The sequence below is a fragment of the Scyliorhinus torazame genome, chromosome 18 (genome assembly GCF_047496885.1).
Source record: "Scyliorhinus torazame isolate Kashiwa2021f chromosome 18, sScyTor2.1, whole genome shotgun sequence".
NCBI classification, from domain to species: Eukaryota; Metazoa; Chordata; class Chondrichthyes; order Carcharhiniformes; family Scyliorhinidae; genus Scyliorhinus; species Scyliorhinus torazame.
Genome location: NC_092724.1, coordinates 13,675,108 through 13,694,981, shown reverse-complemented (window position 1 = coordinate 13,694,981; position 19,874 = coordinate 13,675,108). Strand labels below are relative to the sequence as shown.

Here is a 19,874-nt window from a genome sequence, read left to right as displayed (position 1 = left end):
TAGAAGTTATGACTGAGGAGAGGCCATTCAGCCTGTAAGGCTCATGTTGGCTCTTTGCAAGAAAATTGGGCCACCCCCAAAGCTCGGAAGATCAGATCCTTTCATGTTTTCCAGGCAGATGAACTAACTAAGCTCCTACTGAATGGCTGCCGCTACCAGCACTGTATGGCCGATTCCATGTTATTGCCCAATTCCCCTTTAAAGGCCATGATTGAATCTGAATCTGCCCCCACTGCACCTTTGGGCAGTGCGTTCCAGAGTCTAATCACTCGCTGCACAAGAAGCATATTTCCCCATGGTTCCTATGGTGCAGACTCGATGGGCCGAATGGCCTCCTTCTGCACTGCTCTATGGCAATCACCTGGAATTGGGTCTCCTCTGATTCTCGGCCCTCCTGCCAGGGAGAAGTTCTCTCTCTATTGCCGGGCCTTTGGTGACTTTGGGAACCTCTCGTCTCCTCTCAATTTCCTCTGTTCTTTCACGTGAGATTGCAAGCAGCTTCTCCACAGAGCTAAAGCACGACAGAATTATTCACTGGCCTTTTTCACCAGGCATATTTTTAATACCTCAAAAGTGCACAGGGAAGTGCTTTGCAGATAACACACTGGAAACACGTGTGGTGATTCTGGCCAACGGTAATGGGCCAAGTGAAGGAACGGCACTTGGACGTTCAAGCCAAGACATCGGGAGTCAATAGCTTTGGGTCAGGAGAGAGAAAAATCACGGGTAAATTAGAGCCAATCATGGGTAAATTAAAGCCAATCCTTCAAAGTATTGACAGGTCGGACTTGGTTTGCCAAATAATTAATGATCATTATTGAGCCCACATGACTGTGAAAAGTCCTGAAGGTTTAATTTTAAAAACATTGAACTTTTAACCCAGTATAGTTTTTTTTTTTTTTTTTTTTTAAACTCTTACAACTGGCACTTAATTGGTTGTGAAACAATTTAGTGACACCCAAAGATAGGGGGGGGTTATCCTCTGGGGGAACCTGCGGGCGAGCCGGCTATGGGTACAGCAAATCCCGCTGCCGGCGCACTGCGCAGGAGAACATGGCTGGCAGACCAGAGAATTCTACCCACTATATCCACAGGGTTTCACCTCTGCAAGATTTGGATACAGACCTGGAGGCTCCAATGTGCAGAAGGTAAAAACATAGGACACTATTGATATAGGGACTTCACACCCACCAAACGTCTCAGAAATGATCATTTAAAATTAATTACTTTTGTGAGCACGGTGTAATGCAGGAAAACACAGCAAGCTCCCACAAACAGCAAATTCATCCGGTTTTTTGTGATGTGGATAGAGGGATAAACATTGGCCTGGATGTGGATAATTCCCCAACCCACCTTCTGAAATAGGGCCACGGCATCTTTTACACCCATTGATGGGCCAGACGGGGCCTTGGTTTAAGATAACATCCGAAAGACGGCACCTCCGACAGCGCAAGCACTCGGTTCCCAGGAGGTCAGTCTGGATTTTTGTTCTCGCGCACAACTTGGTCCAGAACCTTCTGACTCAAGGTCTCTAACCATGAGCCACTGCAGACACTACATCTGGCAAATCGAAAGCTCAAAGACAACAGGGTTGCTGGATGGGGGTGTTGAAGTTCTGGAGTCTGAGGGTCAATGAACATGGGAGAAATAAAAGAATATCCTCCAATTGTGTCGAACTGCAAAATAGCAAACCCAACACTTGCAGCCATACAAATTAAACACATGACAGTCCTTTTAAGCCTTTAGCAGGAGAGATTTTTTAATAGGCAAAAGATTAGATGCCCATCTGATCACTTCCCCCAAAACAGGAGTACACAAAAACTCTAGTTACTAACGAAGGCTCTCAACATCCAACAATACAACTATATGTACAGGCACTTTACACATCATTTTCACATATGTACACTTCAATATATTATTATATAGACAATTTGCAATCTGAGGGTATACACATTCACTACATGAGGGTTAGTACTAAGACAAGACATGCCAAGTAAATGGGGGCTATCTGGTGATGGGCTGGAGCTCCATTTCTGTCACCCTCAGTCCTGGGGGAGGTGTGCAGTTTGAGAACATTGAGGTGCAGTGCTTTCAGGTCCTCCAAGGCCCCATGGGCTGCCATGGAGAATGCCGGGTCCCCCGTGGTCAGGAGGTCAAAGACGCAGGAGTGGAAGTAGACGTCCTCCACCTGGAGAATCTCCCGACACTTGGCCGTGGCGCTCTCCACCGTGTACGCCTGCCGGGGCCCCTGCAGCCTGGGGCTGGACAGCCTCCTGGACAGGGTGTGCTCCTTGATGAGCTCGCTTCTGGGGCAGCCGTGGAGGCAGAGCTGCAGGCACACACTCTCGTCCGCATAGTTTAAAGTCTCTTCTGGGACCCTGATAGCAAAGGTCAGGTACTTGCCCACTTGGCGCACAATGATGGTGGTGCCAATGTAGCGGGCTTGGATTTCAACTTGGCGGCTGCCTGCTTTCTCAAGTATTCTTAAGCTGTTCTCGCCCTCCCTCTCGCTGCCACTTTTTGTACCATCCACAAATGCTGATGGGAGGTCATCTGTTGTTGCTTGATAAACCTTCTGTTCTGTGCATCCCTGAAAGCTCTTAAATATGATGGTGATCTGTACAAAAACACAAGAATTAGTAAAGGTTAGCATTGATAAAGGCCGTCTCAAACTTTTAAAATAACTTCATAAATCACAAACCAATTTCTTAGATCCCTTCATATTAGGGAGGCAGACTGATCTAACAATGAGCCAGCAAAAGGACAATAGCCTCCGTTTGCACTGCAGGATCCCTTGATGAAAAGATCCCAAAGTGTTTCACGGTGGCATCGTCAGAGAAAATGAAGGCAGAGCCAAGATAAAATCAACCGAGGTGATCAGATGATTGGTGAAAGACAGGGTTTTGAGGAGAACGAGATGGAAAGTTTGAGAGAATCCTAGAGAATGAAGACATGGCTGCGAATGGGTGGGGTTGGGGAAGGTTACAGATGTGGATGCAATAAGAGCACACACAGTTTGCACCCAGCGGCATGTCAGCACCCAGCGGCATGTCACCACAGAAGGGCTGAACAATTATTTTTTGTGGAACAGGTGCAGAAGGCGTTCGAAGTATGTGGGTCCGTGAGCATTCGGCACAAGTCACTCGCCTGGCACCTCTCACAATCCAGTACACGCCTTGCCTGGAGTATATACTCAAATCCTGGCGTGGGGCTTGAACTCATAACTCGGGAGGAGAGTACACCAGAAGACAGGATATAGATAGGCTGCAAAATTGGACAGAGAGATGGCAGATGGAATTTAACCCGGACAAATGTGAGGTGATGCATTTTGGTAGATCCAATTCAGATGGGAGCTATAAAATAAATGGCAGAACCATCTAGAGCATAGCGACACAGAGGGATCTGGGGGTGCAAGTCCACAGATCCTTAAAAGTGGTAGCACAGGTGGAAATAGTGGTAAAGAAAGCATATGGCATGCTTGCCCCCATAGGATGGGGTATCAAGTATAAGAGCTCGAAATTATGTTCCAGCTATATGGAACGTTGGTTAGACCGCATTTGGAATACTGTGTCCAATTCTGGTCACCGCACTACCAGAAGGACATGGAGGCTTTGGAGAGAGTACAGAAAAGGTTAACCAGGATGTTGCCTGGTATGGAGGGTATTAACTATGATTGTTCTCCCGAGAGAGGCGGAGGGGGCCCGATCTGATAGAAGTTTATAAAATTATTAGGGGCATAGAGTTGGAGGTTTTTTCCCAGGACGGAATTTAAAATTACAAAGGGGCACAACTTCAAGGTGAGAGAGAACAGGTTGTGGAGGTGTGCGGGAAAGTTTTTTTTTTGTTTTTGTTTTTGTTTTGTTTTGTACACAGGGTGGTGGTGGCCTGGAATACACTGCCAAGTGAGGTGGTTGAGGCAGATATGTTAGCGACCTTCAAGTCTTATCTGGATAGACACATGAACAGACGAGGTATAGAAGGATGCTGGTGGTTGGTAGGACACGTGATCGGCGCAGGCTTGGAGGGCCGAAGGGCCTGTTTCCTGTGCCGTATAGTTCTTTGTTTGTGGTTTTGAAATGAATGTACAGGTTAAAAGACCTGATTTGATTGGGGCAAAACCTTGTGTGAATGTCGACATTTTCAGCGGTCACAATAAAAAAGCCACAAAACACAAGATAAATCAATGTGCAAGAGATTGGAGAACATATTTGGGTTTGTTAGGTCACAATCTTCAAATCCGAATACAATAATTAATTGTCACTAGCTTCTAGACCAATTGAAAACAAAGATTGTCCTTTCGATTGTAATGTTCCATAGAATTTACAGTGCAGAAAAGAGGCCATTTGGCCCATTCAGTCTGCACTGGCCGTTGGAAAGAGCACCCGACTTGAGCCCAGGCTGCTACCCTATCCCCGTAATCCAACCTAACCCTTTGGGCCCTAAATGGCAACTTAGCGCGGCCAATCCACTTTACCTCCACATTTTGGGCTGTGGGAGGAAAGCGGGGCACCCGGAAGAAACGCACGCAGACACGGGGAGAAAGTGCAAACTCCACAGAGTCATCCGAGGCCGGAATTGAATCGGGGACCCTAGAGCTGTGAGGCAGCAGTGCTAACCACTGTGCCACCCGATGGTTGAAACCCACAAAGCAAGGGAGCCAACTTTAGCACAGGAGCTCATTTCAGTGTCATCCAGAAACAGTTCCCGAAGGCATTACTCGCCAAATCTAGCAAGTTGATTTTATAATCAACCTCGAATTATAATATTCATTAAATCTGAGCTAGTGGCAGCATCCCTGCTCTCAGTCCAGTAACAAACTTGCCTTTTTCTAAAACATTATCATTTCACGTGGGTGAAGGTATTTGTTGACCATCCTCGATTGTCCTTGAATGGCTCGCTGGGCCATTTCAAAGGGCAGTTTAAGAGCCAACCACATTGCTGTGGGTCTCAAGTCACGTACGTGTACAGCATTCCCTAAAGGACATTAATGAACCAGATGGGTTTTTACAACAAATCGATGCTAGTTGCCATGGTCACCATTACGGAGACGAGCTATAAAGTTCCAGATTTATTCATAGAATTTAAATTCCACCAGTTGCCTTGATGGGATTTGAACCCATGCACCTGTGGCATTAGCCTGGGCCCTCTGGATTACCAGTCCAGTGACATTACTACTGCACCATCACTACTGCATGTAGGCGGATCTGGGGGCCAAACATCCACAGATAAACCTGGGTTCACCTCATTCGATCTCCGCAGACTTCTCTAGTATTAAAAGCCCTGCGACGTTCTTCAATCCTCAAGACTCGAGCAGTTTTCCCATTCTTCCAACTCAGCTTCAGAACCGGCAGCCATTTTTGCCCCACTTGACCAGACTCCTCACCCGAAAGTCCCCACCTGCCAATATGCATCTTCACCTTCAGTGGGTGGCACAGTGGTTAGCACTGCGGCCTCACAGTGCCAGAACCCCCGGGTTCAATTCGACCTTGGGTGCCTCGTGTGGAGGTTTCACTTGCTCAGTGTCTGCGTGAGTTTCCTCCCACAGTCTACGTGCAGGATAGGTGGATTGGCCCTGCTAAATTGCCACATAAAGTGTCCAAAACGATTAGGTGGGGTTACAGGCATGGGTGGGGCATGGGCCCTGGTAGGGTGCTCTTTCAGAGGGTTGGTGCTGACTTGCTGGACCGAGTGGAGGGAACTGGAGAAGCCCATTTCTTCAACCACCTCGCCCAACCCCATTCTTGCTCCATTTAGTTTGGTTGTCAGAAAGTTGTAACTTCAAGTCTCCTTCGGCACGTAGTCCAGGTAGTTGACACATTCATTTATTGGAAGCGTTTACTGTATTGCTGAAGGATTTTCACCTTTCAGCTAAGGGAAGCACTCTGGGCAGCATGGTGGCACAGTGGTTAGCACTACTGCCTCATGGCGCCAAGGACCCGGGTACGATCCTGGCCCCGGGTCACTGTCCGTGTGGAGTTTACACATTCTCCTCGTGTGTGTGTGTCTCACCCCCACAACCAAAAGATGTGCAGAGTGCGTGGATTGAACATAGAACGAGGCCATTCGGCCCATCGAGTCTGCACCGACCCACTTAAGCCCTCACTTCCACCCTATCCCCGTAACCCTCCTAACCTTATTTGGTCACTAAAGGTAATTTATCATGCCCACCTAACCTGCACGTCTTTGGACTGTGGGAGGAAACCGGAGCACCCGGAGGAAACCCACGCAGACACGGGGAGAACGAGCAGACTCCTCACAGACAGTGACCCAAGCCGGGAATCGAACCTGGGACCCTGGTGCTGTGAAGCCAGTGGTACCATGCTGCCACGCTAAATAGTCCCTTAATTGGGAAAAAAAGTGAATTGGGTGATTTACATTAAAAAAAAAATAAAAGCTAAGGGAATCACTTCACTGTCTAAGTGGTTGTGAAAGGGTCACATTGGACTGAAAATGGAGCCATCCCTGGGTCCTACCAAACATTGCGCACCCTCAAACTTAAGAAAAAAGAAACATACTGCCGGTGATTTATCTCTGCCACAAAGTGATGTTTGTGCAAGATGAATAATATTTTAGGTTAAAACAACCAAATCAAACAAAACTAAGGGACAAATCAGGAGGGCAGCCCCTTAAAGGGAAACTGCATCGAAGAAAAACAAGCTGCAAAAGAAGCTTAAAACATCAAACCAAAATGCGATTAACGGGGTTGGTACCCCAGTCCCCTGCGGTTCCCATCGGGCATGGAAGGCCTCAATGGTGCCAGCAGAAACCCAGCCACGAACATAGGCATAGTAAAGGGGCAGACAAGATGAATGTGGTAAACAAATTAACTATACCCAAGAGATCTTTAAAATTGCGAAAGTTCTGACACAATGTTTCCAAGAGTAGAAAATTCACCCAGAATCCAACTGGGAATTCCAAGAAACCTTTTTTTGCCCCCCCCCCCCAAAAAAAAAAAAAGAGTATTGTGAAGGTGGAACTCGCCGCGCGAGTGGTCGATGTGAATAGTTTAGATGCATTTGAGGGGCTGTTAGACATGCATCTGAGAGAGAAGGAGACAGTGGGCTATGATGGTAGATTTAGAGGACGAAAGAGGAGCAGAAGGAAAGAGCCAGCAGAGGCCTGTCGCTGTGGCAATCCATAGATTGGCTTTTGATGATATATTCACAACACACAGACAACAAATGTCACCTGTGGTGCGATTTGGGACCTGGGAACATGGCTCTAACAGAAGGCAGGCCCGGGAATTAAGGTGTCGACAAAGCCACTTAACCAATCATTTAAGTAGAAAAAAGGTGACAAAATGGCCTAATCCAATATTAACGCACCCATTGAACTGAAATTCTATTAGGTGACCCGGTTAAACCATTTGAACAAAGATATCCATTAAAAAAATAGTGGCCATTGCTAATTGCTATTTCAAACACCCTCCAACGGCCCCTCCGACTTCCTCATCTCGCAGTGCAAGACTCCGGGAAGTGGAAGGGGGGGGGGGGGTAGTTCGGCTTTTGTGGGATTGATGAACAACAGGACCTTGTAGTGAACGACAGGAGGAGAGAATATCTGAATAAACTGAAATGCAGCAACTCCTGAGATGGCCTGTGGATTAAATGACTTCAATAGGATTGTAGAATACAATGGGCATTTAATCAAAGCCTTTTGACGCAGCCCCACAGCAATTAATTAACGCGAAGGATTAAATATCGCTATCTAATTGCTGAATGACATCAGCCGACAAAATCAAACTGTTGCAGAAAATAGTTTTAGCGGCACAAATAACGTGCAAGGAACGCGGTTTCCAAATGCATTCCTCCGCAGGATTGACTAATTTTCAATAATCATGGTTGACTTCGTAGACATGTGCCATGGAGTCTCAGGGGCCACTTGTAACTCAATGTTCTTATTAATTTGCGTAAGATGCTCACGGGAACAGATTGCGTAGACATGCTTCGAATTTACAATGCAGACTAGGCCATTCAGCCCACGTCGCACAGCCTAGTATTTATGCTCCACATATTTCACCTCCAACCCCATCAGCACATCCCTCTTGTGAGCTTATCTACCTTCTCCTTATATGCAACCATGCTGTTTGCCTGAACTACGTCCTGTGGTTGCAAGCTCCACATCATTTTCTCACTGTTCTGGGGATAGAAACTTCTCCCAAATTCCTTATTGGATTTACTGGAAATTTCAAATATTCCATTCCAATTTACCTTCAATCAGGTAAGGGGAACATGGAAATAGCCTTTCCCGAATTTCCCAGCTCCACAAAACTCAAGGCCGGTAACTAAGAAACGGAATTTCGGGGTAGGTGGAAGAATAACCATGCTTCTTTTAGGTGGCCGGTTTTGACTCGGGGCTCTGTGCGTTAGTTACAGTGCTAGGTTTCAGGGAATGCCCTCCACTTGCTAAAACAGTACAGGAAAGGACAGTACGGTGGCGCAATCATTAACACTGTTGCCTCACGGCGCCGAGGACCCAGGTTCGATCCCGGCTCTGGGTCACTGTCCGTGTGGAGTTTGCGCATTCTCCCAGTGTCTGTATGGGTCTCACTCCCACAACCCAGTGTGCAGGGTAGGTGGATTGGCCACGCTAAATTGCCCAATTTTGTTTTATATAAAGTACAGGAAGTGAAAAGCAAGGCGACTCATTGGTAAGGAATCTCAGTTGCATTAGCATTGCGACAGTGCCAGAGAATATGGGGCAGACGAAGTTGAAGTCCACGCTCCCAATGATTTGAGTACAGCCTTAAATTGCTGATGATCGTGGCCATTACGATTTAGTTGATGGGGCAACACAGACTTTCAAAACTTTGCCCTGCGACATAACATTTGAAAATCCCAGCTTCAACATCAGCACCGGTTATTCAACCCAAGGATAGTTTCATGTACAAAGCTAGAGAGTGCTGGCTGCCTGTCTGGTCATGGGAAGTATCGCAGGCAAGCCCCATTTCCAGCCTTCTATCTTACCACAGAGGGTGCTGAGGATATGCGAGGACACTGCCTTGTGATCAGTAATCTCAAACTATTACACACGAGCTAGGTGACCTTTCCAGCTCTACAAGCACATTTTGCGCAATATTTGGAAAATTAAGGAAGCTGGAGATAAAGAAAGATTGGTGTTTCTATTGACGACCTCAGGCCGGGCCATTCCAAACATTCCCTGTTGTAACACAGGGAAATGTGATGGCTTCCACACAAAGAACAATGAGGTAACAACCAGAAGAAAAAAAAATGGCTTTAATGAGAACATATTTATGTTCTTACATCTTGATGTTGGTGAGGGATAAATATCAGCCAGGAGACCAGGGGAAATTCCGCCCTGCCAACATTCAAGCACTCTTTCAAAAAGGGAACAGCAAAGTAAACGCATCCTCCCCAACATAATTCAGCACTGTTCACCCTGCTGGATGCACCAAAGACCCCTCCAACCAGTATTGGCAGTGACTTAAAGCTTGCACAAAACTCTAGGCTGAAACTCCCCGTGCAGTGCTGCACTGTCAGAGGTGCAGCAGAGAATTCCAATCGAAACCCTGCCTGCCCTATCGGGCAGATGCTAAAGATGCAATGGCACTATTGTGAAAAGGGCAAGGGAGTTCTCCCTGGTGTTAGGACTATATGTACCCCTTAAAATAACCAAATCAGAACATCTGCTCACAGTCATCATGCTGCATGTGGGAGCCTGACGTTTCCTACACTACAACACTTCACAATTACTTCACTGGCTGGCATGGTGGCGGAAGGCACTATATAAATGCCAATGTCTCGTTCTTAAATGACCTCTTTTTGCAGCGCGATCTCCACAAGAAGTGAAGCGATGGTGCATCAAATCGATGTGCCGGCTCTCAACGTGGTGCTCAACGCATACTCATTCGGGGATCTTCCAACGTTTGGGAAGTGCGTATACATTTACCACTTCAAAGCACCCAAACAATGCATCACGTTGCACAGTGTACAAACAGCAAAACCCCACATCCAACAATGAACTGATTGAACAGGGGAGGAGGAGAGACCAGGAACAGGGGCCGGGGATGGTGGGATGGTGTGGGGGGGGGGGGGTCCGAAGAGAGCATAAAAGGTGCAATCAAGATACTTCTGCACCGACATCCAATTTCTGCTGGATGTCACACAGGGAACTCACTTGATTTTAGTGCGACTCTTCGCCCAAAATAGTCTGCCATCTTTATAACTCAGGCAGGGCATCGGGAGAGTGGATACTAGAAGGTGACAGTTTCCACAGGACCATGCGAGTGCGGAAGTTTCTAGAGGTTAAAATATTCGTTTTTGGGGGTGGGTGGGGGGGGGGGGGGGGGGGGGGGGGGGGCGTGGACTGAACGATTGCCAATTGTTTAAGAACTGTTGACGGACTTGCACCCAGGGCTACCTCGGAACGAACAGTAACGGTGTTCACACACGGGCACCAGATTTTCCATAGGTAACAAATTTTTCAAAGTTTGAAAAGCCCCAGAGTACCTCTCCAGCACTCTGCCTGTCTAACACTTGTTGTTGCTGGAGTTCAGCCCAGCCAGCTAACATTTTAGCAACTGTACCAGGGTAATGTGGGGGAAACTGTAGTGCTTCAGAAATCTTTCTGCAAAATTCTGAGATTACCACAGTTCCAGTGTCCAACAAACCATCTGTCTTTCACATGGGAGGGAGTAAAAAAGATCACCTTGGTGTGGGGCCAGAAAAGGGCGAGGGGAGAGAGAGAGCGCGAGCGTCAGTCAACTTGAATTAACTCCAGATAACTGCCTGCTTGATCCAAACACAGAATCCCCATGAAGTCAAACCACTTCCCATTAAATCCCACGGAGCAGAACTCCTGATCCAGCAACGCCTCATTGATGTAGAATGCTAGTCTTGGCTGAAGGTGCAGCATCCAATCCATTCAATCCCAAATGAAAAAGACTCAGGGAAGCACCTGGGAAGGGGGGGGGGGGGGGGGAGAGGAAAGAGAAGAGGAGAGAAAAGAGAAGAGGAGAGAGAGAGAGAGAGAGAGAGAGAGAGAGAGAGAGAGAGAGAGAGAGAGAGAAAAGAGAACCCCCCCCTCATTTCCCACCCCACCCAAAGTACCTCAGGAAGTGCATGGATGGCCAGTCCTGGTTGGCACAGCCCTCCTAACCAATGGTTACATCCAGGTCAGAAATGCCAACATTGCCCAGAAAGACAGGCAGCGCTACCTGCGGCACTGGTGAGGTGGGGAGGCATTGTCATCTCCCCTGCTGAGAAGAGGCACCACATCGCAGAATCACTATAGCCATGCGGCCCATCGAATCTGGCCCGACCCTCTGAAAGAACACACTACCTAGGCCCACAACCCAGCCTATCCCTGTAACCCAATAACCCCACCTAACCTTTTGAACATTAAGGGGCAATTTAGCATGGCCAGTCCACCTAATATGCACATCTTTGGCCTGTGGGAGGACACCGGAGGAAACCCACGCAGAGTGAAAGTGCAAAATCCCACACAAACAGTACCCAAGGCCAAAATTGAACCGCACTGCACTCCCGTTGCCTCTGCACTCTCACTTTGCCTCAGATTCACCTTCAACAAAGGGTCTGAAGAGTGCGGTGGTGATTTGTCCAATTGACAACATACCCCACCAGTGGGTCAAGTCCAATAGGATATTATACGTGCCACCTCTGTACCACACACTGGTACCTGCCGCAGTCTGCCATTCACAGTAACAAACCTCGCGCAGCACTAACTGCCAGAACGCAATTCCTTGTCAATTATCTGCATTAATGAAAATAAATTACTGCACTTATGGTCTCCACGGAGACAAAAATATTTTGTCGAGCATTAGAGCAGCCTCAATCTACAAATGCATTGAAGCAAGCTAAAGATCTCCTGAATTCCACATCTATTCAACGGAATGTTTTGGAAGGGTGGGGACCAGGTAGATGGCAGAAATCCTTTTCCAGTTGGTAAATCAAGATCGGGAGGCCACGGAGATTCAGTGCAGGATCCAGGAAAAAAGTGCACAGGAGGAACCTCATCCGAGTGGGAGGCCGCGGAATTAATTTAGGAGCTTTGTGGTTGTGACAGAAACTGTCAACATTCAATTGGGTAGGTGGGCTCATAGAATTCACCATGCAGAAGGAGGCCATTCGGCCCATCACGTCTGCACCGGCCCTTGGAAAGAGCACCCTACTTCACCCCACGCCTCCACCCTATCCCCGTAACCCCACCTAAACTTTTGGACACTTAAGGGACAATTTAGCACGGCCAATCCACCCAACCTGCACACCTTTAGACTGTGGGAGGAAATCAAAGCACCCAGAGGAAACCCACGCAGACATAGGGAGGAAGTGCAAACTCCACACAATCTCCCAGAGCTGTGAGGCAGCAGTGCTAACCACTATGCCACTGTGATAAGGAGAAAGGATAAAGGGATACGTGATGAACTTTCTCATTCCTATTCCTCTTGGAAACATGCCCCTTGTTATAGATTCATGGATGTTTACAAAACAGAAGGAGGCCATTCAGCCCATCACATTCACGCAGATGAATAAAGATCTGACTACACTAAACCCATTTTCCAGCTCTTGGCCCCTAGTCCTGGAGACTACGACAGCGCAGGTGAATATTTAAATACTTCTTAAATGTCACGACAGTTTGACTCAACCACCCTATCTGACATTGAGTCGTAGACTTCCACCACCGTCTCCTCAACTTAACCTTTCAACCCCTTACCTTAAATCTATGCACCTTGGTTATCCTTGTATGCTTTACAGAGTTAGATGAGCTGGAAGTGGACATTTTCTGTGCCTTCATTTGCAAGAGGCACTGGTCTGGCATCACCTCCCAGAAACATTTGGAAAATCTTCAAAAGATTTCCCTTTTTAATCTGCGGATTATGAAACATTGGAATACACTTGCCCCCCTGTACGAATCATGATTTTAAATTTTCTGAAAATCCCCCAGAGATGACGTTAAAGCTTCAAATGTGATGTAAAAGAATTCCAATCACTTAGAATCAACATCACGACCTCTTGACCAATATTTCAAAATTCCCATTGACCACATGCATTGGTGCCATGGGCCCTTGTCGCTCTCCTGACACGTTGCCACTTGACTACAAGTAAGGCAATGGGACTATTCAACCAGCGAAGGTAGTACTGAGGAGCCTAACTTCATTTTCAGCCACAGCATCAGAAACACTTTCATTGCACAATCCATAAAACCAGTTCAGGGCAGCACGGTGGCGCAAGTGGTTAGCACGGTTGCCTCACGGCGCCGAGGTCCCAGGTTCGATCCCGGCTCTGGGTCACTGTCCGTGTGGAGTTTGCACATTCTCCCAGTGTTTGCGTGGGTTTCGCCCCCACAACCCAAAAAGATGTGCAGGCTAGGTGGATTGGCCACGCTTAATTGGAAAAAAAATCAATGGGATACCCTAAAAAAAAAAAATTTTTTAAATCCATAAAACCAGTTCACGTGTAACTTCCAATTTAAAACTTATATTTACATAAATGATCCATAATATTTTGATCTGATGCAAATTATACTGCAGAGTCAAATGCACTAAACTGTATAAATTAGAACTATTTTTGAAAAACCAACAACTTGTTTACTTCCCTTAATTAAAACAGAAGAAAGGTAAATATATTCCCCCCCCCTCATACAAATGTCCACTTTAGTGATATATAAGCTGCTAAATTCAAACTGGGTTTATCTGCTGCAGATTGTACTGCCCACTGAGGACACAGTCAGTAATCCCAGCCGTTTTAAGAAAGTTCGGCTATTTGATACGAGGGAACGAGACTAAAAGCAACATGCGCGCAAGAAAAAAAATATATTTTTTTTAAAAACAAACTTGAAAAGGTCCATTAAGAGCCAGAAACATCTGCGTCCAAGCAGTGCCTGGGAAAGGACTGAATGGTGCAGGGAGTTTGAATGCATTGCCATTTTGCTTCTGGGGCCCTAGATATGAATACAGCTTGGATTGAGTGCATTGAAACAGAGATTAGTTCTTAGTGGAATGAGTGCAGGGCCAACTCCCAGAGGATTAGAAACCAGAGCACAAAACTGCTTATTCACCACTAATTGGAAGCTCGTTTGTGTTACCAATTTAGTACCACAGGGTCCCTCATCCCAATGGGGGTGGGGAGGTATTGGCAAATATCCAGTTGCTGGCTTGACATGGGTCGTAAAAATGCTGCTTCTGTTCACATGCTGTGTAAGGGGAGAAAGGTTTCAACAGCCTGCAGAAATTCCATCCCTCCGTCTCTCATTAGGGAGACCAGAGATTATGGAATTGCTTTGGCAATTTAGCCCCCATTTCCATTTTTAGTTTGCATTCCTACACCTCTTGGTGATTGGGCTCTTTCTGCTCCCCTACTTTCTCACCTTTTCTAAAAAAAAAAGGGAGGGCCTCATTTGTTTCATGCATTTGAAAGCCCTTTGAACCTCTTGGATCATGGTCTAGGAGTAATCTCTTGCATCATCTAAATCTCCCGCTTTAGTGTCCGTTTGTTGCATTTTCTCTTTGTTAAAAGGGATTCAATTATAGGGATAGTTTGGAGACAAATTATTCAGTTCTGTGAAACACAACAGTGCCTGCCTGCTTCTGTGCTACAGATGTTGACTGAACTCTTCTGGATTCAAGTTAGCTTCCATAATGATATTTTTCTGCCACACTTGATAGAACGGCCCAATTTGTATCCAAAGAAAGTTAACTAAACTAGGAGGTAAAAAGTAATGCCAGAAGATACCGTACACAAGAACATATAAACTAGGAGCTGGACTAGGCCTCTTGGCCCTCAAAGCCATTCAATAATTGAAAAGATCAGAGCTGATCGGGTTGGGACTTCAACTTCTGCTTTCCTGTCTACCCTCCATAACCATGCTCCCTTGTTGATCAACATTCTATCCAACTCAGCTTTTAATAATTTAATGACCCGACCTCCACTGCTCTCAGGAATACGTTTCCAGACGAACAACCGCGAGAGAAAAATAATTCTCCTCACCTCCACCCGAAATGGGAGACCCCCATCATTCGAAATGGTGCCCCGCCCAACCACAACAGGTCCCCTCAGGATCTTGCATGTTTCAATAAGATAGCCCCGCATTCTTCTAAAGCCCAACAGATACAGGCCCAACCTTTTAGAGTAACCCCATTCATCCCAGGAATCAGGGATGAACCTTCACAGTACTGCTTCAAACGCCATTATATCCTTCAAGGAGACCAAAACTGTACATAACACTCCAGATGGGAGTCTCACCAACGCCTTGTACAACTGCTGCAGAACTTCCCCACTTTTAGATACCATTCCCCTTGTAATGAACAACATTCCATTTGCCTTCCTAATCATTGCTGTACCTGCACACTTTGAGATTCTTGTATAAAGACCCTGAGATTCTTCGGCACCACAATCTCGCTGTATTTAAATAACATGCTGCTGTTAAAAAGAGGATAAATTCACATTTCCCCCACCCTATACGCCCATCTGGCGTATCCATATTCCTTTTCAGACTCATGTCCTCTTCACGAGTTACTTCAAATATGTGGCTTTCGGCCCATCATCTTTTCAAGCCGTTTAGAAATACAGAAAGACATTTTCTATTGTGTATTGGGCACATTCTTGGAAGGAAGAGAGCACTCAAGAAGGTCACATCCTTTTCTAATGGATGATCGGGTGACAAGGGAGCACAGTGGTTATAGCACTGTTGCCTCACAGCACCAGGGTCCCAGCTTCGATTCCCGGCTTGGGTCACTGTCTTGTGTGGAGTCTGCACGTTCTCCCAGTGTCTGCGTGGGTTTCCTCCGGGTGCTCCGGTTTCCTCCCACAAGTCCCGAAAGGCGTGCTTGTTAGGTGAATTGGACATTCTGAATTCTCCCTCAGTGTACCCGAACAGGCGTCGGAATGTGGCGACTAGGGGATTTTCACAGTAACTTCATTGCAGTGTTAATGTAAGCCTACTTGTGACAATAATAAAGATTAGTATTATTACTAAACCTTCCCACAAGGGAACTTGCCACTGATGGAATCCAGGATTTAAGAGGCACACAGAGAACAAACCTGAAGGACCACTTTGACAAAGGGTCATTTGGAATCGCAACGTTAGCTCTTTTCTCTCCCTACGGATGCTGCCAGATCTGCTGAGATTTTCCAGCATTTTCTCTTTTGGGGCCTCTTCCCTACATTTACCTCTCAATCAGCTGTGCATTTACATTTTAGGAATATTCCATTGTGAAAGGTCTAAAAAAAAAAAAAAAAAAGGTCTCAGTTTCAGTAACCTCGAGTCAAAAGGTCATGGATTCAAGACCCACAAGAAGGGGGTACTGCACGGTCAAGAGGTAGCATCTTTGGGATGAGGCATTAAACAGAGGTCCCACCTGTCCATCTCAGGTTGGCCGAAAATATCCCTGGTGCTGTTGGAAGAGAAAGGAAGTTCTCCCTTGTGTTCTGGCCAATATTTAACAAAAATACAGATCATCTGATCACGATTGTGGTTCGGGAGATCTTGCTGTGCGCAAATTGGCTGCTGCGTTGCCTACAATATGACAGTGAGTATATTCCAATAAAGTGCTTCTTTGGGTAGAAAGCACTTTGGGACTCGAGACCGTGTATGATGCGCTCTAAATCCAGAACTTTTTTTCTTGCTTAAAATGGGATTGACTGGTTTTAGCCAACCGTGCAAGTTTACTTTGTGTTTCAGCTTGCTGTGTGATCAAGGGTCACACATCTGGGCACCGCAGCACTTGCCAGGTATCTAGGACAATATGGATGCAGGCAATTGCAAGTGCAGAGGAACAATCTCTGCAATGTGATCCACCCACCGGGATTCACTGGAACTAGAACGCAAGAACATAAGAACTAGGAGCAGGAGTAGGCCATCTGGCCCCTCGAGCCTGCTCCACCATTCAATGAGATCATGGCTGATCTTTTGTGGACTCAGCTCCACTTTCCAGCCCGAACACCATAACACTTAATCTCTTTATTCTTCAAAAAACTTTATCTTAAAATCATTTAATGAAGGAGCCTCAACTGCTTCATTGGGCAAGGAATTCCATAGATTCACAACCCTTTGGGTGAAGAAGTTCCTCCTAAACTTAGTCCGAAACCTACTTCCCCTTATTTTGAGGCTATGCCCCCTAGTTCTGCTTTCACCCGCCAGTGGAAACAACCTGCCCGCATCTATCCTATCTATTCCTTCATAATTTTATATGTTTCTATAAGGTTCCCCTCATCCTTCTAAATTCCAACGAGTACAGTCCCAGTCTACTCAACCTCTCCTCGTAATCCAACCCCTTCAGCTCTGGGATTAACCTAGTGAATCTCCTCTGCACACCCCTCCAGCGCCAGTACGTCCCTTTCTCAGGGAAGGAGACCAAAACTGAACACAATACTCCAGGTGTGGCCTCACTAACACCTTATACAATTGCAGCATAACCCTCCCTAGTCTTAAAAGCTGCAGCATAACCTCCCTAGTCTTAAAAGCAGCTTATTGACTGGGAGTCTGGGTGGATCTACAATGCCACAGGCCCGTGATATCTTGGCACTGCACATCTCGGATCAGCTCCATTCCCAAATTGCACACACCTAGAAATACAACCTGCTGTTCCAACAGTGGCGCCCTTAGATGTTTCTGTTGTCAGTCAGCAACAAAGTGGTTAGGGTAGGTGGCTTCCTCCCAGACACCCTGTTCGATGCCCGCTTATCAACAAAAAATAATTGGCCTCTATTCCGTTAATCTCCTTTCTACCCCCAACCCCAGCCTTTTGGAACTTGATACCCAGGAAATGATTACTGGTAAAAACCCACCTACTGTCACCAAGCTCCAAGTCACACCTCTTGTGAGGTTGTGCACATGGAGGTGATTACAGAGATAGGAGAGGAGAAAGTCCACGAGGGAATTGTATGTTTTCTCCTACAGAGTAGGCAACAACTCAACAAAAAAAAAAAAAAAAAAATACTGTGTTTGCTGGAAACCGAGGGAACACAGGTCTGGCAGCAAAGAATCAGGGTTAGGCTGGTCAACAATGCTGAAGACAGGAATCAGTAACTGGTTAACTGCTCTCGCCAAATACACTCTCCAAGATGCAGGGAGTTTTCCAGTCATTTCTATTCTTAAGCTTAAAGAGAAGTTCATCTCTTTCTGGATAATCTTTAACCTCATTTATTTCGGGAAACGTATCACCGACTCGCATCGAGGAGAAGTTCACTTTTACCTCCCCAATCTAGACCCCATCCCACAACAGCCCAGTCCAGAGCTGACCCAGGAGTACACAGAACATACAGTGCAGAAGGAGGCCATTCGACCCATCGAGTCTGCACCGACCCACTCAAGCCCTCACTTCCACCCTATCCCCGTAACCCAATAACCCCTCCTAACCTTTTTTGACACTAAGGGCAATTTATCTTGGCCAATCCTGGTGCTGTGAAGCCACAGTGCTAGCCACTTGCGCTGCCCATAAGGCTTTGAAATCTGGCCATGCTCTTGGCTCTGCTCTCTGGCAGGTCAGCACCTGCCCTCTCAAGCTACACGTTCAAGCGTTCAGCCCAATGCACTTGATAGAAATTCATCTGCTGCCGCTAGTGGTTGAACCACACCAGAACACATTAGCACCACACCCACTGCCTGGAATCAGCCCTCAAGTCAGCCAAAGCCCATGCTATTTAATAAAGCTGACTCTCCACCAGAATACATGCAAACTACTGTTACCTACACACATACAATGGTGATGTGTATACTGTATTCCATACTAGAATGTAAAATGTCCTTTGGCTTCAGTGCATACGGATGCCAAGGCAGCTAGGATCAGTTACAACCAAGCTAAATCCGATATGTGCTCCAATTAATAGTGTAGTTTTGTAGGTAAATTGTCAATCAACTCCAATCATAAAATATTTAGCACCAACACTGCCACATTCCCCTAAAATACTGTCACCACTACTACTCAACAAACCCAGTCTTGATCCCACGGTCCTAGAAACGAATGCCCCAATTCTAACCTCCAAGTTTTCTCGAATCCTGGAATGTTTTGTCACCTCCCAAAATCAGTCCCCTCCAATCCCATGCGAATCTCTCCAATCCGCTGCAACCCAAGTCATGGATGTCATTGGGTCCATTTGGCCCGCCATCGGCAACTCTGCCGCCAGCGTCCAAGTTCTAAGGTTGGAAGTCCTTCCTTAAACTGCTCCGGCATTCCTCAAAGTCCTTTCTTCGAGCCTGACCCAAACCATGATTTTAGACACCCATCACCTGCCCCCCCCCTCTTTTGGCACAGAGTCAATTTGTGCCCAACTGTGCTTCTATTAAAGGCGATGGATATTCTACGCTAAAAAGGTACTATTACAGACACAAGTTGTGAACGTGACTGTGATGCATTCCATTCTACAGTCTATCAATCACACCACACTCCTGCAGTTTTCTAAACACCTCTTTTCTCACAATGTGGCCTCTGCACTCACACCTTTAAAGCGTTTGGGATATCTTTCAATATTAAAAAAGTTGTTATACAGAAGTTGCCATTGGTATTCTTAAGTGTATCGCTCCACAACCTACCTGCCCTCAACTAATGGTCAGTTCTCTGCCTCCTTTGTGGCAGTTTGGGCCCATCAATATGGTTGGACTGGAATTCAGCCCATTTGGCGGATAGTTTGGCAAAAGCCAACATGCTTCCTGGATGGGCCGAATGGCCTCTTTCCATTCTGTACGAGGTTGCTGCTAGAAAACTTTCTCTGCCCCTGCCACATCTCTCCCACCACCCCATCCTCCACCACCACTCACTCCATCACACATTCTCAAGTTTCCTTGGGATGCTACTGATTAGAAATGCCATTTGAATTTGTTCACCTGCCTTGATATTTACAACACTTGATTTAACAAAATTGATCCCCAAAAAACGAGGACACTCGATAGAAGCAGTG

The 19,874-nt window shown here is 46.4% G+C and overlaps 1 protein-coding gene across 1 annotated transcript in view; it reads right to left on the bottom strand.

Annotated features, from left to right (window-relative positions):
* Nucleotides 1-1,732: 1,732 nt before the first annotated feature.
* Nucleotides 1,733-19,874, bottom strand: part of rgmd (RGM domain family, member D) — a 117,166-nt gene continuing 99,024 nt past the window's right edge. The window contains 1 exon segment of the mRNA XM_072482175.1: nt 1,733-2,617. Within this exon segment, the coding sequence (XP_072338276.1) occupies nt 1,958-2,617 (660 nt within the window). The 3' untranslated portion in view covers nt 1,733-1,957.